The sequence below is a fragment of the Leguminivora glycinivorella genome, chromosome 26 (assembly GCF_023078275.1).
Source record: "Leguminivora glycinivorella isolate SPB_JAAS2020 chromosome 26, LegGlyc_1.1, whole genome shotgun sequence".
In the NCBI taxonomy this organism is placed as follows: domain Eukaryota; kingdom Metazoa; phylum Arthropoda; class Insecta; order Lepidoptera; family Tortricidae; genus Leguminivora; species Leguminivora glycinivorella.
In genome coordinates, this window is record NC_062996.1 from 6745616 (window position 1) to 6762188 (window position 16573).

General features: G+C 39.1%; 1 protein-coding gene and 1 long non-coding RNA gene across 7 annotated transcripts in view; one reads left to right on the top strand and one right to left on the bottom strand.

Moving 5' to 3' along the window:
* The window catches only part of LOC125239838 (LIM domain-binding protein 2), a 106804-nt gene that overhangs the window by 67329 nt on the left and 22902 nt on the right, over window positions 1–16573 (top strand). For all 6 annotated transcript variants that reach the window (XM_048147552.1, XM_048147553.1, XM_048147557.1 and 3 more), the window contains exons 3-4: window positions 5708–5783; window positions 7744–7846. In XM_048147552.1, coding sequence (XP_048003509.1) covers window positions 5708–5783; window positions 7744–7846 — 179 coding nt within the window. The remainder of the gene's footprint in view (window positions 1–5707; window positions 5784–7743; window positions 7847–16573) is intronic.
* Window positions 8784–9236, bottom strand: LOC125239839. Its single transcript, XR_007178567.1, has 3 exons — window positions 9168–9236; window positions 9007–9082; window positions 8784–8831 (listed from the first exon to the last, which is right to left on the bottom strand). It is a non-coding gene; the product is annotated as an uncharacterized LOC125239839 (long non-coding RNA).

Here is a 16573-nt window from a genome sequence, read left to right on the forward strand (position 1 = left end):
ACAAAAACTCAACAAGGCAAAAAATCACCACGGAGCAAAAAAACATTCAAACAATCAGAACAGAAGTTAGACGTCGAATAAGAATGTCAAATTCAAATACAGTTTGACAGACCATGGTGTCATGGCCGCTTCCAAAACAATGGTGGCCGTGGCAACCATAAAGCCCTCTATACACTATTTCGCTGATTAGCTAATTGTAAAATCTAAATATATAAAAGAAGAAGCTGACTGACTGACTGACTGACTGACTGACTGACTGACTGACTGACTGACTGACATATCAACGCACAGCCGAAACCGCTGGTCCTAGAGATTTCAAATTTGGCACGTAGGTTCCTTATATAGTGTAGAGGAGCACTAAGAAAGGATTTTTCAAAATTCACCTCCTAAGGGGGTGAAATGGGGGTTCAAAGTTTGTATGGGGAAACAAGATTAGTTTGACTGTTCTATTCGAAACTTCACAGGAGGATTCCTAAAGGCATATGACTAAATACGTGTTTCAGGTTTTTCGAAAATTTAACCCCTAAAAGGGTGAAAAGGGGGTGATAAAGTCATAAAACCAATATGGGTATCGTTTTTATGGTTTATCGAGTCGCTGATCACGATAAATACAACGCTTTTAAAATCTAACGAGGCGTAAGTGATATACTTTCTCCCCTGTTGTGGTGCAATGGGGTTAAAATATTTAAAAAAAATACAAAAGAACAAACTGACTGACATATCAACGCACAGTCGAAGCCGTTGGTTCTAGAAATTTCAAATTTGGCACATAGGTTCCTTATATAGTGAAGAGGAGCACTAAGAAAGGATTTTCCAAAATTCATGTCCGAAGGGGGTGAAATGGGGGTTCAAAGTTAGTATGAGGAAACAAGATTAGTTTGACTGTTCTATTCGAAACTTCACAGGAGGATTCCTAAAGGCATATGACTAAATACGTGTTTCAGGTTTTTTAAAAATTTAATCCCTAAAAGGGTGAAAAGGGGGTGATAAAGTCAAAAAACCAATATGGGTATCGTTTTTATGGTTTATCGGGTCGCTGATGACGATAAATACAAGGCTTTTAAAATCTAACGAGGCGGAAGTGATATACTTTCTCCCCTGTTGTGGTGCAATGGGGTCAAAATATTAAAAAAAAATACAAAAGAACAAACTGACTGACATATCAACGCACAGCCGAAGTCGCTGGTTCTAGAGATTTCAAATTTGGCACGTAGATTCTTTATATGGAGTAGAGGAGCACTAAGAAAGGATTTTTCAAAATTCATGTCCGAAGGGGGTGAAATGGGGGTTCAGAGTTTGTATAGGGAAACAAGATTAGTTTGACCGTTTTATTCGAAACTTCACAGGATTTCTAAATACGTGTTTCAGGTTTTTTGAAAATTTTACCCCCAAAAGGATGAAAAGGGGGTGATAAAGTCAAAAAACCAATATGGGTATCGTTTTTATGGTTTATCGGGTCGCTGATCACGATAAATACAACGCTTTTAAAATCTAACGAGGCGGAAGTGAAATACCTTCTCCCCTGTTATGGTGCAATGGGGTTTAAATATCAAAATTGTCATGCATTTAGTTTTTATGTTTACTTCTGGTTCAAGAGATTTCGAATTGACACGTGATTTCCTTAGAGGTGCACTAAGAAAAGATTTTTCAAAGTTGACCTCCTAACATGATCATTTGACAGGGACAGGGGATGGGAGGGGATAGGGATAGGGATAAGGATAAAGATAGGGACGTGCTGTAAGAAGATCGTCGTTTGCTTGCTTTTTATAAGTTTACGTTTGCAATAAGTATAAGCAAAATGCAAAAAAATTGTAAGCGATAATGCGAGAAAGTACTTTTTACCCACTGACCATAGATACTGGCTATGTGGGTTGTATGAAGTTTCCCCAGAGTGTATATAGAATACATACCTACTCGTACCCACTACCTACGCCGTGGTCGCTGTGTAACATTGCTACAATCTTTGCAAGCATTTCGTTAAAAAAAATAGTTATATGTGTTATCTAAATAATCGCAGACAAATGTACCTATATAGAAACCTATGGATCCAAATGAAAATCTTAATTTTTGTATACGTTTGAATAATTCTTTTAGTACGCGGGCGAAGCCGCGGGTACAAGCTAGTATATGTATAAAAAATTGGTCACAATATCTATATCATCAATAGTTTGTTCTATACCGCAAAATATAGCATCAAATGTTATTGATACCTGAAGTGATACAAGCGCAATACCAACTTTACAACTAAAAATCCCGGAAAAAAAGAAAAAAATCGAGCGACCTAGTATTTATGTAAATAATAAAAGACTATTAAATATATAAATCAAAGGATTGAAATAAATAATAAATAATTTATTTTGGCGTGTGTTTTTATAAAAAACGATTATACTATTTTACAAACATTTTATTGCAGTGGCAACATCGTAGTAGTTTTTTTGAACTCGAATTAGCAATTGGAGTATAGATGGCGTTACATCTTTGGGGCACGCTCGGCTAGATGGCGCTAATATTAATATTTGACATTTTAACACATATCAAGCTAACAAATATGGGCCAAATTGTCAAAACTGAAATTCAAAAGTTTTAAGCTTGTGTCGAGAGATGGCAGTCTATGCACTGTGATTACACATTTTATTGTGACAGTAACTCTCTATAATACTCGATCGTCTTTGATACACTACAGTTTAGGCGTCCATTAATCACGTCACACGTTTTTGGCATATTTTAGACCCCTCCCTTCATGGTGCTCTTTGGTGATATTTTCAGTAATACATTTAGGCATTACCTCTTCAAGGTAGAGATATTATGTACTTAGGCTTATTTAGATTATGCCTAACCTTGGGCCACTATCCTCAAAACTGGTGTATCCAATTTAGAAAATAGATGTGAATAATTTAAATGTACGTGAGCACAAACGGACCAGATGTAGATAACTACTATATCAAAGTGTTTTAATAAAATAATTGAATATACGTATATTATACGCTTCTCGATTTTAAGTCTCAAAAAATTAGTTTTAGCGCTATCTACTTATCTGCTTTAGTTTGATCAGATCAGATCAGACCATCCCATACATTAAAATGCGACCGCCTAAGAACACGCATACACTACACCACACATAGATGGCGCCACGAAAAATGCCTTGTTACCATCGATTATTTGTAGATTGGCGTTAAGTGTCACTGACGCTTCGAGCCATAAATCTATGTCAAAAGTGACTATTAACGCCATCTAAGTGACCGGCCACACCAGAGCGTCGCGTGTCTCGGGGCGCGCAACGGACGTCCGCGCCACGCCACCTGCTGAGTGTAATTCAAAAAACATTTCCTCTGTACATTTTGTATAGGAAGGACGTAAGACGCGCCCCAGGTGGCGTGGCGGCGGCGCCTTACGTCCTTCCTATACAAAATGTACTGAGGAGACGCTTTTTGAATTACACTCAGGTGGCGTGGCGCGGACGTCCGTTGCGCGCCCCGAGACACGCGACGCTCTGATGTGGCCGGTACCTAAAAGTATAATCGAAAGCTACAAGACATTTTTTTGTGGCGCCATCTATGTGTGGTGTAGTGTATGCGCGTTCTCAGGCGGTCGCGTTTTAATGTATGGGATGGTATGATCTTCTTGTATTTAATCTGTGACGATACATACATTTCAATAAAAACTAGAATAAACATCCTACGGATGTATTTGAAGACACTCCACCATCTTTAACTAATAACTTTATAAGTCATCTTGGTTTTTATAAACAAATCAAGTCGACAATTAAATGAAGACCTCAATCAGAGAAGTTATGGCTTCTTCACTGGCTAAAAATGTGGGACGCCTTTGATTAAAAAAAGTCTTGAAATGAGGTTAGAGTCGGTTCAGACGAACTCTGCTCTAATTTGAGAGTACAAACTTACAAAGTAGGTACCTAATGCTACCTATACTCTGTACGTTTAGGTATTAAAGAAAAAACGTAGGTAAACAAATAATTTGTACATTTTCGGGTAGTTCCAATGCCAGTGCTACTCTAGACGACTAAAAAAAACTAATTAGTCCGTCAGTTAGATTATCAGAGAATTTTAGACACGTATTTAGGTCACTTTTTTCAAAGTTGTCCACCCCACTTTTTTTGTAACATGGGTATATTTTACGCGATTAATACTCAGACTCAGAAGCGGGAGCTCTTTCGATCCTGATAGGAGAAAAAAAATGTCCCAAGATTTCCATACATTTTTTCGAACCTTCCATTCCGTTACCGCCATACAAAATGTATGAAAATATGGTAACGGAATGGGCAAAAACCTTGGGACACTTTTTTTCTCCTATTAGAATTGAAAGAGCTCGCGATTCTGAGGGGAAACCACATAAAAATTTCCAAAACTAAAAAAAACATTGAGGTGGACAACTTTGAAAAAATGGCCCATCTTTTTTTTTCTCGTAAACGAAAAATTACGACGGTACAGTGCGTTGTAGTTTCGCGTCACGTCACGCCTAGGTACAATTTTTACTTAGAAGTGACGTCACAAGCCCCCACTCTGGAACTTTGATGCTCTATATCTTTGTTTTTTTTCATTAATTAGAAAAATCGAAAAATATGTGTTCAGTATTATTGGACGATCTAACTGACGGACTAAACAGAATGCCATTTTTAGGGTTCCGTAGTCAACTAGGAACCCTTATAGTTTCGCCATGTCTGTCTGTCCGTCCGTCCGTCCGTCCGTCCGTCCGTCCGTCCGTCCGTCCGTCCGTCCGTCCGTCCGTCCGTCTCGGATAATCTCAGTAACTGTAAGCACTAGAAAGCTGAAAATTGGTACCAATATGTATATCAATTACGCCAACAAAGTGCAAAAATAAAAAGTGGAAAAAAATGTTTTATAAGGGTACCCCCCTACATGTAAAGTGGGGGCTGATATTTTTTTTTCATTCCAACCCCCACATGTGATATATTGTTGGATAGGTATTTAAAAATGAATAAGGGTTTACTAAGATCGTTTTTAGGGTTCCGTAGTCAACTAGGAACCTTTATAGTTTCGCCATGTCTGTCTGTCCGTCCGTCCGTCCGTCCGTCCGTCCGTCCGTCCGCGGATAATCTCAGTAACCGTTAGCACTAGAAAGCTGAAATTTGGTACCAATATGTATATCAATCACGCCAACAAAGTGCAAAAATAAAAAATGGAAAAAAATGTTTTATTAGGGTACTCCTCCTACATGTAAAGTGGGGGCTGATTTTTTTTTTCATTCCAACCCCAACGTGTGATATATTGTTGGATAGGTATTTAAAAATGAATAAGGGTTTACTCAGATCGTTTTTTGATAATATTAATAGTTTTGGAAATAATCGCTCCTAAAGGAAAAAAAAGTGCGTCCCCCCCCCTCTAACTTTTGAACCATATGTTTAAAAAATATGAAGAAAATCACAAAAGTAGAACTTTATAAACACTTTCTAGGAAAATTGTTTTGAACTTGATAGGTTCAGTAGTTTTTGACAAAAATACGGAAAACTACGGAACCCTACACTGAGCGTGGCCCGACACGCTCTTGGCCGGTTTTTTATAATATTAATATTTTCGGAAATAATCGCTCCTAAAGGAAAAAAAAGTGCGTCCCCCTCTAACTTTTTTTTTAACATTAAAAATAATTTGAAGTGCCCGTATTATGTATACTCGATCCTCTGTGCTATAGATAAGACTCGTATTTAAACCATGTTTTCTTTTGCTTTCAGGCGGCACACTCCATATTTCGGACAACCGGATTACAGAGTTTATGAACTCAATAAGCGGTTACAACAGAGGACAGAGGTAAGTTCATATACACTTTGTTTTTTTTTCGTTAAATTCGACACGCAGTTAGGTTCATCATCAGGAACCATCCTGTACATCGCTTTTTGTTAAATTCGTTTTTTTTCCATACATAATAAATGGATTAATTAGTGTGAGAGGACCTTAATCATAACATTACAATCATTGTCAAGTATTTGACGGCATATTATTTAGCGCCATCTATTATTACGGTAATGACATAAGAATTGTCATTGTAAGTAAGTCTTTCTATAAGTCTATACATAATTATAGTATCTGCCTAAACAAATATGTTTTTACTAATAGATATAAGTAAACAGAACAGAGTAGATTAAAAATAAACAAAAGTTAAACCCAATCAACAAAGTGGTAATAGTCAGACGTTTTATTATTGTTTTGTAACACAATAATATTTAAAGCGATAACTACTACCAATACTACTAGCGACATCTATTGTCGCAGCGGCGGACATATGTAGGTGCAACTTTGATATTAACGCCATCTATGTTTTATAACAAGCTTCTAGAGGTATCATCTGTAAATGCTTAGGTTTTTAATTATATTTATTAAAATAATGGAAGTTCAATAAATCCAGTAACTATTCAATTCTCTATCTGACTACGAAATAACTAAGAATAATACATAAGATACGATATTTAGAAGCAAACTCATGCTACATAATTAAAAAAAATATATTTATTTAATTATTAAACAGTCGACAAATATTACAATTTATCTGAGGCCCTGCAACTGTTTGACAGTTTGACTGAAAATAACTGGGTATTTTCTAGGAATGCTATTTTTATGGTCGTTTACAATCTTGATAACTAGTTCAACATGCATGTAGCTAAATACCTACGACTGTTTACTTACTTAGTACTATCAAAGACATATATAACTCCGTATAGACAGATAAAGTCTAAGAAAAAAACGTACCTCAGTACCATACAGAAAAAGGTACGGTGGCCTAGATGGCATTACACCTTTGGGGTACGCTCAGCTAGATGGCGCTAATATTAATATTTGACACTTTAAAACATATCAAGCTAAGAATATGGGCCAAATTGTCAAAACTGAGGTTCAAAAGTTTTAAGGCTGTGTCAAGTCTATGCACTGTGATTACACATTTTACTTCGACAGTAATTCTCTATAATACTCGATCCTCTTTGGTACTATGTATTGATGTATTACGTTTTATGGTAGGAAAGTACTCGGAAATATATATATTTCGACTACCGAACATAACATAACAATAGCAAAAATCGCGCAAAACAAAAACGGTACCTGCGATAAATAAACATACATACATACATACATACAATCACGCCTGTATCCCATAAAGGGGTAGGCAGAACACATGAAACTACTAAAGCTTCAGTGCCACTCTTGGCAAATAAGGGGTTGAAAGAAAACGAAACTGTGACATTGCAGTGACAGGTTGCCAGCCTCTCGCCTACAAACATAAATAAACATAACTAACAAATATGGCTCCGTGATCCAAAAAGGATCTTGGCCTCCAAAACGTGAGAACGCCACTTCTCCCGATACTTCATCTTCTAAAAACATACAGTGTGTGGCCATGAGTATGCCCGTTTATAATAATTATAAAACTGCTCACGCACTATTGGAATCGATCTATTATCACTGACAGGACTATTGTAGCCAATAAGCCTGACATTGTGATAATAGATCGCCCGCAACGCCGGGCAGTGCTCGTTGACATCACCATCCCCCATGATGAGAATCTCGTGAAAGCCGAGAAGGACAAGTCCAGTAAGTACCTAGACTTGGCTTACGAGATAACCGCCATGTGGGATGTTGATTCGACGATCATTGTCCCGATAGTCGTTTCAGCGAACGGTCTCATAAGAAACCTAGCCTAAGAGAAAAGATAAATAAATGTGATAGGTACAATGTGATAAAACTGCTAAATTATTAACTCGTAATTGTCACATTTCAGGACTCAGACAACCTCTGGTGGGACGCGTTCGCGACGGAGTTCTTCGAAGACGACGCGACGCTAACGCTCACCTTCTGTTTAGAGGATGGACCTAAAAGATACAGTAAGTATACTTACAACTGCTCGAGAGCTACACGAGCTTATTCCACCGTCCCCATTCTACCGTCGGACTCTAAAACGCACGGCCGGTTTCCATCCTTTCTTGGCAAATAGATATTCCGCGATTTCGCACTTCTTAGTAGATATTCCGCTAATTCGTACGAAGCGCTTTGCTTCTTCTTTTCTTATGCGCACTGCCAAGGAGTTATTTCAATCAATCAAAATCAAAATATTTAAGTATTCGTAATAAACTTAAAACTACACAATATGCGAAAAAAATTGGTTGTCTGTAGAGTCGGTTTACGGACGGTAGTTTAACGTGATAACGTCAAACATTACAGTAGTATAGACAGGGGCGGTCAGAGTATAGCAAAAGGGGCCCGATACTGGGACTTTTTTCACGTTTTTTTATTTATTTATTTATTAAAAATACACAAAAGTTAACAGTATTTCACCAAAGCACTTATGTGGTAATATAATTATGTACATGTTAAATTGACATAAATAAAAGCAAACACACTTAAAAGTTAAACTATGGTTATTACATTAATCACCTAAGGAGTGTAGAGTCTATGAACCTTAAGAGTTTTCTGTAAAACACACCAACACTATCAACAATTATGTCAATATCGTCTGTCTCCAACATGATGCGGTTAAGAGCAGCTCGGGCTCGAGCGGTGCGCCGGCCGCCGCGAACAGGCGCCGCCGCCGCCGCGCCGGCACCGCGCCCGGCATGTTGGCATGCCGCATATTATGCATTACCGCCAACTGTTTCACCATAGAGTAGATGACGCATCCGTGCTTGAGAGAATGGGGCTGCAAGTGCCAAGAGCGAATGTGGTGGTTGGCCACTCTGGTGGCTCTTGGCACTTGCAGCCCCATTCTCTCAAGCACGGATGCGTCATCTACTCTATGGTGAAACAGTTGGCGGTAATGCATAATATGCAGCAGTTTCCGTCTGGTTTCTAGAGTTTGAAGACCAACCATTCCTGTTACGAATAGAGATGGATACATATATGGGTAATATCCGTACAGTCGTTTGTAAATGTGCCTACAGAACTTCCTCTGCACTCTTTCTAGTGATTTGCCAATAACTTTTGGGAATACTGGTGTGAGTAGATAGATAAAAAACCTTTAATACAATTATCAGAAGTGAATACTTACAATCTTTCCTCAAAGCTCTTCGCTCCATCCATTTACCGCAATGATGGCAATGTTTGCCAAAGCAGACCAGATTTGGCTATGAAAAAACATACGTATATATATTATAATCCTTTAAAAATATATGTTTTACTATAATAGAAAGTAATATTGCAAATACTTACAATTTTTGGCATTGTATGACCATTTCAATGTTCAAATAAAACCTTAGACCTATATATAGGGACCCGACATGTTGTTCTATGCCATAGATTTATATATATTAAGCAAGATTGAGTTGTTAAGCCAAAAACTTTTACTAGTCTGACAAGAACGCCTTTCTGCACCGGTGATAAAGTTCAATTTAGTATGGCAAAAAAGTGTGAGCTCAGTCCCTATTGTACCTTGTTTAGCGGCCCAAATGTCATTGTCAGTGAGTTCCAAAGACAGGGGACAGCGGAATCACATTTTTTGCCATACTAAATTGAACCTTATTACTGAGACAAAAAGGTGACCGTTTTCGCTATTCTGAACTATCGAAAACGGTCCACATGAGAAGGCATTGTTTGGGCTGGTGTCCCTCTCGCACGTGTGGCCAGTGTTAATGAGCCATAATAGTAGTATTTTTATATATATATATTACCTGACTTTATAACTTCTTATATTATTTTAGTGTTATATTCAAACTAGGGTTTCGATATATTTCAAAGAATTGGAAAATATTTACAATGTAATTATTTTGATGCCCATAAATCAAAGATTTGTATAATTAAAAACGACGTTCACTGAATAATGTTGACATTGTCAGTAAGTGCGAGAGGGACACCAGCCCAAACAATGACCTCTCATGTGGACACACTTTTTGACCTAACTACACAATCTAGTTTAATAATTCTAAATCTATGATGAGTTCAGACGGGATATGTTCTGTAAAAAGTCGTATAAATTAAAATAATTAATTTTGTAAAGCTGAGTTTAGACATGCAAGTTATTGCTGCAAGTTTTGAAACAGAAGTATATGCTAGAAAGAGATGCAGATATTTGCCACTCACTCTTACCTATAGTTGCGTCTCAAAACTTGCAGCAATAACTTGCTGGTCTAAACTCAGCTTAACGAGAACAACACACGGGCGCGCCATCTGTCCCAGCTGTGGTGCTTTACTCAGGCCACACGCTATAACCATACCGAGCGCATCGATCAGCCGCTTAGTTCCAACGCGCGCCAATAGATGGCGCTAAAGCTATATTGCGAAACGGGACAATGACGTCATCTTTTTCGTGCATGCTGCCCGTAGTAACGAGTTATTAGACGTTATCACGTCAAAAACAGTATTACTAAAACTACAAACGTACAAGGGATTGATAAGTTTATCACGAAAAGGTCCCGTCTCAGCATAATGCTGACCCGGAGGTCAGCGCTGATCTTCCGACGATTATTTCTCTATTTCTTTATTTATAAATTCCTTAAAGTTAACAGTAACAGACAGGCTACGCATGTTAATAGGAGAGTAGTTTTAGAGACTCATACAATAGGGTACAAACTTAATGGTCTTATTATTATTCTCTTTATTTCTTTCAAATCTTAGGCTAGGCTGTTTATAATATGAATATAAAAGTAAAATACAAAACCACTTACAAAACAATATAAAACACATATAAACACATTATAAAAAACCTAACCTAGGGTGCCGCCAGCAGCGGGGCAGGGCCCAAGCTGCCGGTGGTTAGGGCTGCAGAGAGAGGAACCGTCGAACTATCCGCGCTGTGTCCAAGATCACCGCCTTCTGCATCTGGCCCTTGATCCAGCCACCTAGCGAGAGTCTCTTAAGATGTTGGTCGAGACTCTTCGCTATGAGACCGTTCGCTGAAACGACTATCGGAACAATGATCGTTGAATCAACATCCCACATGGCGGTTATCTCGTGAGCCAAGTCTAGGTACTTACTGGACTTGTCCTTCTCGGCTTTCACGAGATTCTCATCATGGGGGATGGTGATGTCAACGAGCACTGCCCGGCGTTGCAGTCGATCTATTATCACAATGTCAGGCTTATTGGCTACAATAGTCCTGTCAGTGATAATAGATCGATCCCAATAGAGCATGGCACGACCATTTTCGAGAACTGGCGCAGGTAAGTACTTGTAGTACGGTACTTCGCGGTCCACAAGGCCGTATTGAAGAGCAAGTTGCTGGTGAATAATCCTGGCTACGAGATTATGTCTGTGCAAGTACTCGCCGTTAGCAAGATGAGAACAACCGGAAATAATATGCCTGAGTGACTCTCCGGGACGGCGGCATGCCCGACAAATGTCGACCGTACCGTCCTTCAGGATATATTTCCGGTAGTTGTTCGTCATCATAACTTCGTCCGCAATTGCACAGGCAAAACCCTCGGTTTCTCCGAAGAGGTCCCCGAATCGTAACCAGTTCACCGATGCGAGCAGATCTACATCGGGTCCCGTGAGGGCCTTGTAGAACCGCCCGTGTAGCTGCTTGCTCTCCCATACCGCCTTGCGGTCCGCAGTATTTAGTACCACAGGTTTGCGCCAGTTCTCTTTCGCCAAGGAGAGCGGCGTGAGGTTTCCGTCCACTGCCACCACATCACGATGCATCCCGCACTCGTTGTTAAGGAAGTAATTCCTGAGATTGTACACCTCACGGTTGTGGAGATCTTTGGCGTTTAGGAAGCCTCGACCTCCGCACTTCCGTGGGATGTACAATCTCATAACAGACGAGCGCGGGTGTAACATACGGTGTGTGGTAAGCAGTGAGCGGACCCTCCGATCCAGGGCGTCCAGCTCAGTCTGGGTCCACCGTAGTATGCCAAAGGAGTATGTGAGTAGAGGCATTACCCAGGCGTTAAAGGCGCGCACTTTGTTGCCTCCTGACAAAAGACTGTTAAGGACTTTTGTCAGCCGACTGAAAAAGCGCTCCTTCACCGACCGTCTAATGCCACCATCCTCAATACCCAACGACTGTGACATACCAAGGTACTTATAGGTTTCTGATTCAGAGATAGATCTGAACGACATCGTCTCAGAAAGTTGTAAATTTTCTGAATTTACAACCTCCCCCGCTGTACATGCATGACCGCACACTTATCGACACCAAAATCCATTCTGATGGCGGTACTGAAAACTTCTGTGGTTTTCAATAGCACCATCAGGTCTTGGGTGTTCGGTGCAAATAGTTTGAGATCGTCCATGTACAGAAGGTGAGAGATGACTTCACCCTCTCTCCGAAGCCGGCAACCTAGCCCAGAATCCTTCAGCAGCGTGCTGAGGGGATTCAGAGCTAGGCAGAACCATAATGGACTCAAACTGTCACCCTGGAATATTCCTCGCTCAATCCTTATGAAGTCCTGCGGGCCAGGGGGCCATCCCTGCCTCCTGGTTGACGAAGGACTGTGGTCCACTGCCTCATACATGCAGCCAGGAAGGATATTAAAGCTGCATCAAGTTTATACAGCTCCAATACCCTTCTCAGCCATGAATGAGGCACCGAATCATAGGCCTTTTTATAGTCAATCCAAGCGGCCGAAATGGCCCCCTTGTTCCGCCGAACTTGTTGGCAGATGGTCATGTCTATGAGGAGGAGCTCTTTAGTACCACGGGACCCAACTAGGGTATGCAAACCGGTTAACCGGTTAACCGAAAAACCGGTTAACCGAGACTTTTTGGCCTCGGTTAAAAACCGGTTTTCATAATCTCTAACCGGTTAATAACCGAAACTATATTTATTTCCCAAAATGACCAAATTAGGCATAAAAAAGGGTCAAAAGTGCATAATTCTTCAATGTTTTGTAACAATAAAGATTTATTTATTACTTTTCATTGACAATATTACGCACCTGCACTGAATTTCTTAAAGTAGTCATAGTATGATCATGATTTTGTAATCTAACTAACCGTGAAGATTAAACAATAGACCCGAGTCCACTCAAATATACATTTTATACAGTAAAGTCCGGTTAGTATTACGACTCCGCATGCATATATCTAACCTAAACGTCCAACCGCTTACAATAACCGAATAACGGAAGCACGGGATACCCCCATTTGCCAGAATTTCATTTGCCATAATTTTATTTGCCATCCTATTCAACAATCATAATATTGTTTCTCATAACATCTTATGCCATAATCATTGTTTACTATATTAATCTAGTGCCAGAAACTTTGTTTCCCATAAAGTCAGTTTCCATAATGTCATTTGTCAGAATCATCGAAATCCGTAATTACCACATTCCATACCATCATTTGTCATACAAATTAGCATCCAGAAAAGTCAATTTCCATAATGTGCTTTGGCAGAATCAAAAACTACTATAATAGGTACTAGAAGGACTAGAGAATGAAACTGCTATCAGAAAGTAGGTTAGGTTAGGTTAGAACTGTGACCCCCTGGAAAATGAAACTGCTATCAGAAAGTTCTAACCTAACCTAACCTAGGTTAGGTTAGAACTGTGAACCTCTGGAAAAGGAAACTGCTTGAAAAGTAGGTTAGGTTAGGTTAGAACTGTGACCCCCCGGAAAATGAAAATACTATCAGACAGTAGGTTAGGTTAGGTTAGAACTGCGACCCCCTGGAAAATGAAACTGCTATCAGAAAGTAGGTTAGGTTAGGTTAGAACTGTGACCCCCTGGAGAATGAAACTGCTGGAAAAGTAGGTTAGGTTAGGTTAGAACTGTGACCCCTGGAAAATGAAACTGCTATCAGAAAGTAGGTTAGGTAATAATATGGGCAACAATTAATATGGCAATAATTGCTTATGGCGTTTGAATATTCTATGAAACCATATTATTGCACTTAATAATATGGCTAACAAATAGTATGGCATTGTATGATTATGGAAGGTAATATTCGGATAAACAACGAGTACCTATGTCATATGATTTTTATGGTAAACAAATCATACGGGCAAATGAAATTCAGGCAAGTTAGATTCGGGCAAATGAATATTATGTTAAATGACTGTCGGGCAAACAATAGACAACCACGGAAGCACAGGTATTTGTTTGGTTTTCATATGTGATATTATGAAAGTACATCCGTTTATTACGACTCCGGTTTTAACGACCAACCGCTTTTTACGACGTAATTTAACGCAAAATCCGTCCGTCAAGTCCGGTTACAACGATGAGCGACAACGTTTTTACTAGTAAATTGAGGAAACAGCTATTTCCGCCCCAAGCACGGCCGTGCTTGCCTACAAGTAGCAAGATGAGATTGTGGCCATGTGACTTTTTGGAGCATTGGTTTTAATAATTTTAACAATTGGTTCGCCTGGGGTCTAATCTTATAAGCTCTAAATAGAGGGATACCCCCATCCTGGCGCGCCGCGCCGTGCGCGACCGGCTGCTGCAGGCGGCGCGGGTACGTCGCGGAGCCACCACGGAGGGCACTGGCCTGCCGGGCCATAACTGCCGCTTCTATGTTAACGAGCGCCTGACTTCCTTCAACCGAAAACTGTTCCAGAAGGCGAGGCAGCTAAAAGAACACTACGGTTGGCGATATGTATGGACCCGCGATGGTAGGATTTACATGCGCCAACGTCCAGGTTCGGAAACTCCGCGATATCGTATACAAACAGAACTAGATTTAAGCCGTGTTTTTGGGACACTCGATATTTGATCTCATGTCTAAAAAGTATGTTTTAGAATTTACACTTAATAACGTACACTATAGTTACACGATTGATTTTGAATTGTTTTCCGACGCACAATTTTTATTATTTTTAATATATTTTGAACATATAAATAGATTGAATAACCTTGAATCTTGTATGTGTAACAATTTGCTTATTTTAAACTTGTTTGTTGAATGCGTTGCACTGATAACAACCACCATGGATCTACACACACATTTAAATGCTTTTGTCACAGTATTCACCCGTTATAACACACTTTATGCCATATTTTATGCACTATACATCACTTTTAACTGCCTGAGACACACTTATTACCACATCCACGTACATATGATAACACTGATAGCTAATATTGAACCAGTATTTGAGGTTATACTACCGCGTTGTGCGCTATTGTATCGCTTTACTAACCAGATATTACATGGTATAACTAGTGACGGGCACTAATAAAACATGTTTCTTAAAATTAGGTCTCTTTAACGCGGGGTCCCTTGCAACCGGACACGACGACTTTTTAATTGCGATGAATAAATATGACGCAGACATAGTCGCAATCAACGAATCGTGGATAGGACATGGCCAAGAAAAACGTGCGCCGGCGGTTCCTGGATATAAATTTCTCAACAGCCCGCGACCTACTGCGGTGCGCGGAGGGCGCGGCGGTGGGGTAAGCTTTTACATCAAACGCGGTGTTCGCGCGCGCCTATCTACCCACCCCGTTGCAAATATTGAGCAGATGTGGTTAAGTATGACAATTAATCGTCGTAGTTTTATAGTAGGTACAGCGTATCGGCCAAATTGGGTAAACACTGATTTATTTTTTGATTCTTTGACAGAATCTATAAGTCACTTTTCCAAACATGACTATGTAATTTTACTTGGAGATTTTAACATAAATATGCTCGATACCTGTAATAGTAATGTGACAAAATTCACTTGTTTTCTGGATTGTCTAGATATGAAACAAGTAGTAACAGAACCTACGCATTACTCAGTCGACAATGAAACCCTAATTGACGTTGTATGTACGAATGCTCCAGTCTGCGATGTGTGCGTCTCAAACATAACAGGTTCTCTGGGTCACTGTATGGTTATAGCTACTGTGTCGATTAAAAAACCTAAAACAATTTCTAAATCCATTACATATAGACCAATAAGAAATATTAGACTTGCTGAATTTGATAAGGATTTGCAGTCTATACACTGGGAATCTGTATTAAATTGCAGCTCAGTAGAGCATATGTTAGAAATGTTTAATAAATTATTGCTCGCGCTGTTTGATAAGCACGCGCCAATAAAATCCTTAAAAATAAGACAAAATTATTCATATATTCATATTCATATTCTTTATTCAGTATTGATTATACATTGTCAGGTTTTACATTCACATATTTATCTAGTTTAAGTATAATTTAATTTATTGTACATTTTCCCATTGGAATTAAATATTATAATTATTATTTACAAAAAGTGACATATAATTCTATTTTATTCGTATTATATTATGATAATTTATGATATTAATTGCATAGTAGGTATATAATTTTATTTCATTCGGTCATATATTCAGAAACGGAATAGTAGGCCTTCTGCAACAAAAATGATTTTAGTTTTAGAGTGAAGCCTAAATATGTGTTCGTATTTTTGATGTTGACAGGAATTTTGTTATATAGCTTGGGACCTAGTACATGCAAACTATTTGCAGTTTTCGCTAGACGACAGCTTGGCACGTCCAGGTCGTGTTGTCTGCTCTCATGATATCGATCACTTTTCCATTTTTTCCGTGTAAAGGACTCAAGATTCTGCCGAACGTACTTAGCAATCTCTAAAATGAAAATAGATGGTAGTGTTAATATTTTTAGATCTATGAATAGTTGCTGAGCTGGTGTCTCTGGAGCGACACGTGCCATTTTTCGAATTATTTTTTTTTGTATGATAAAT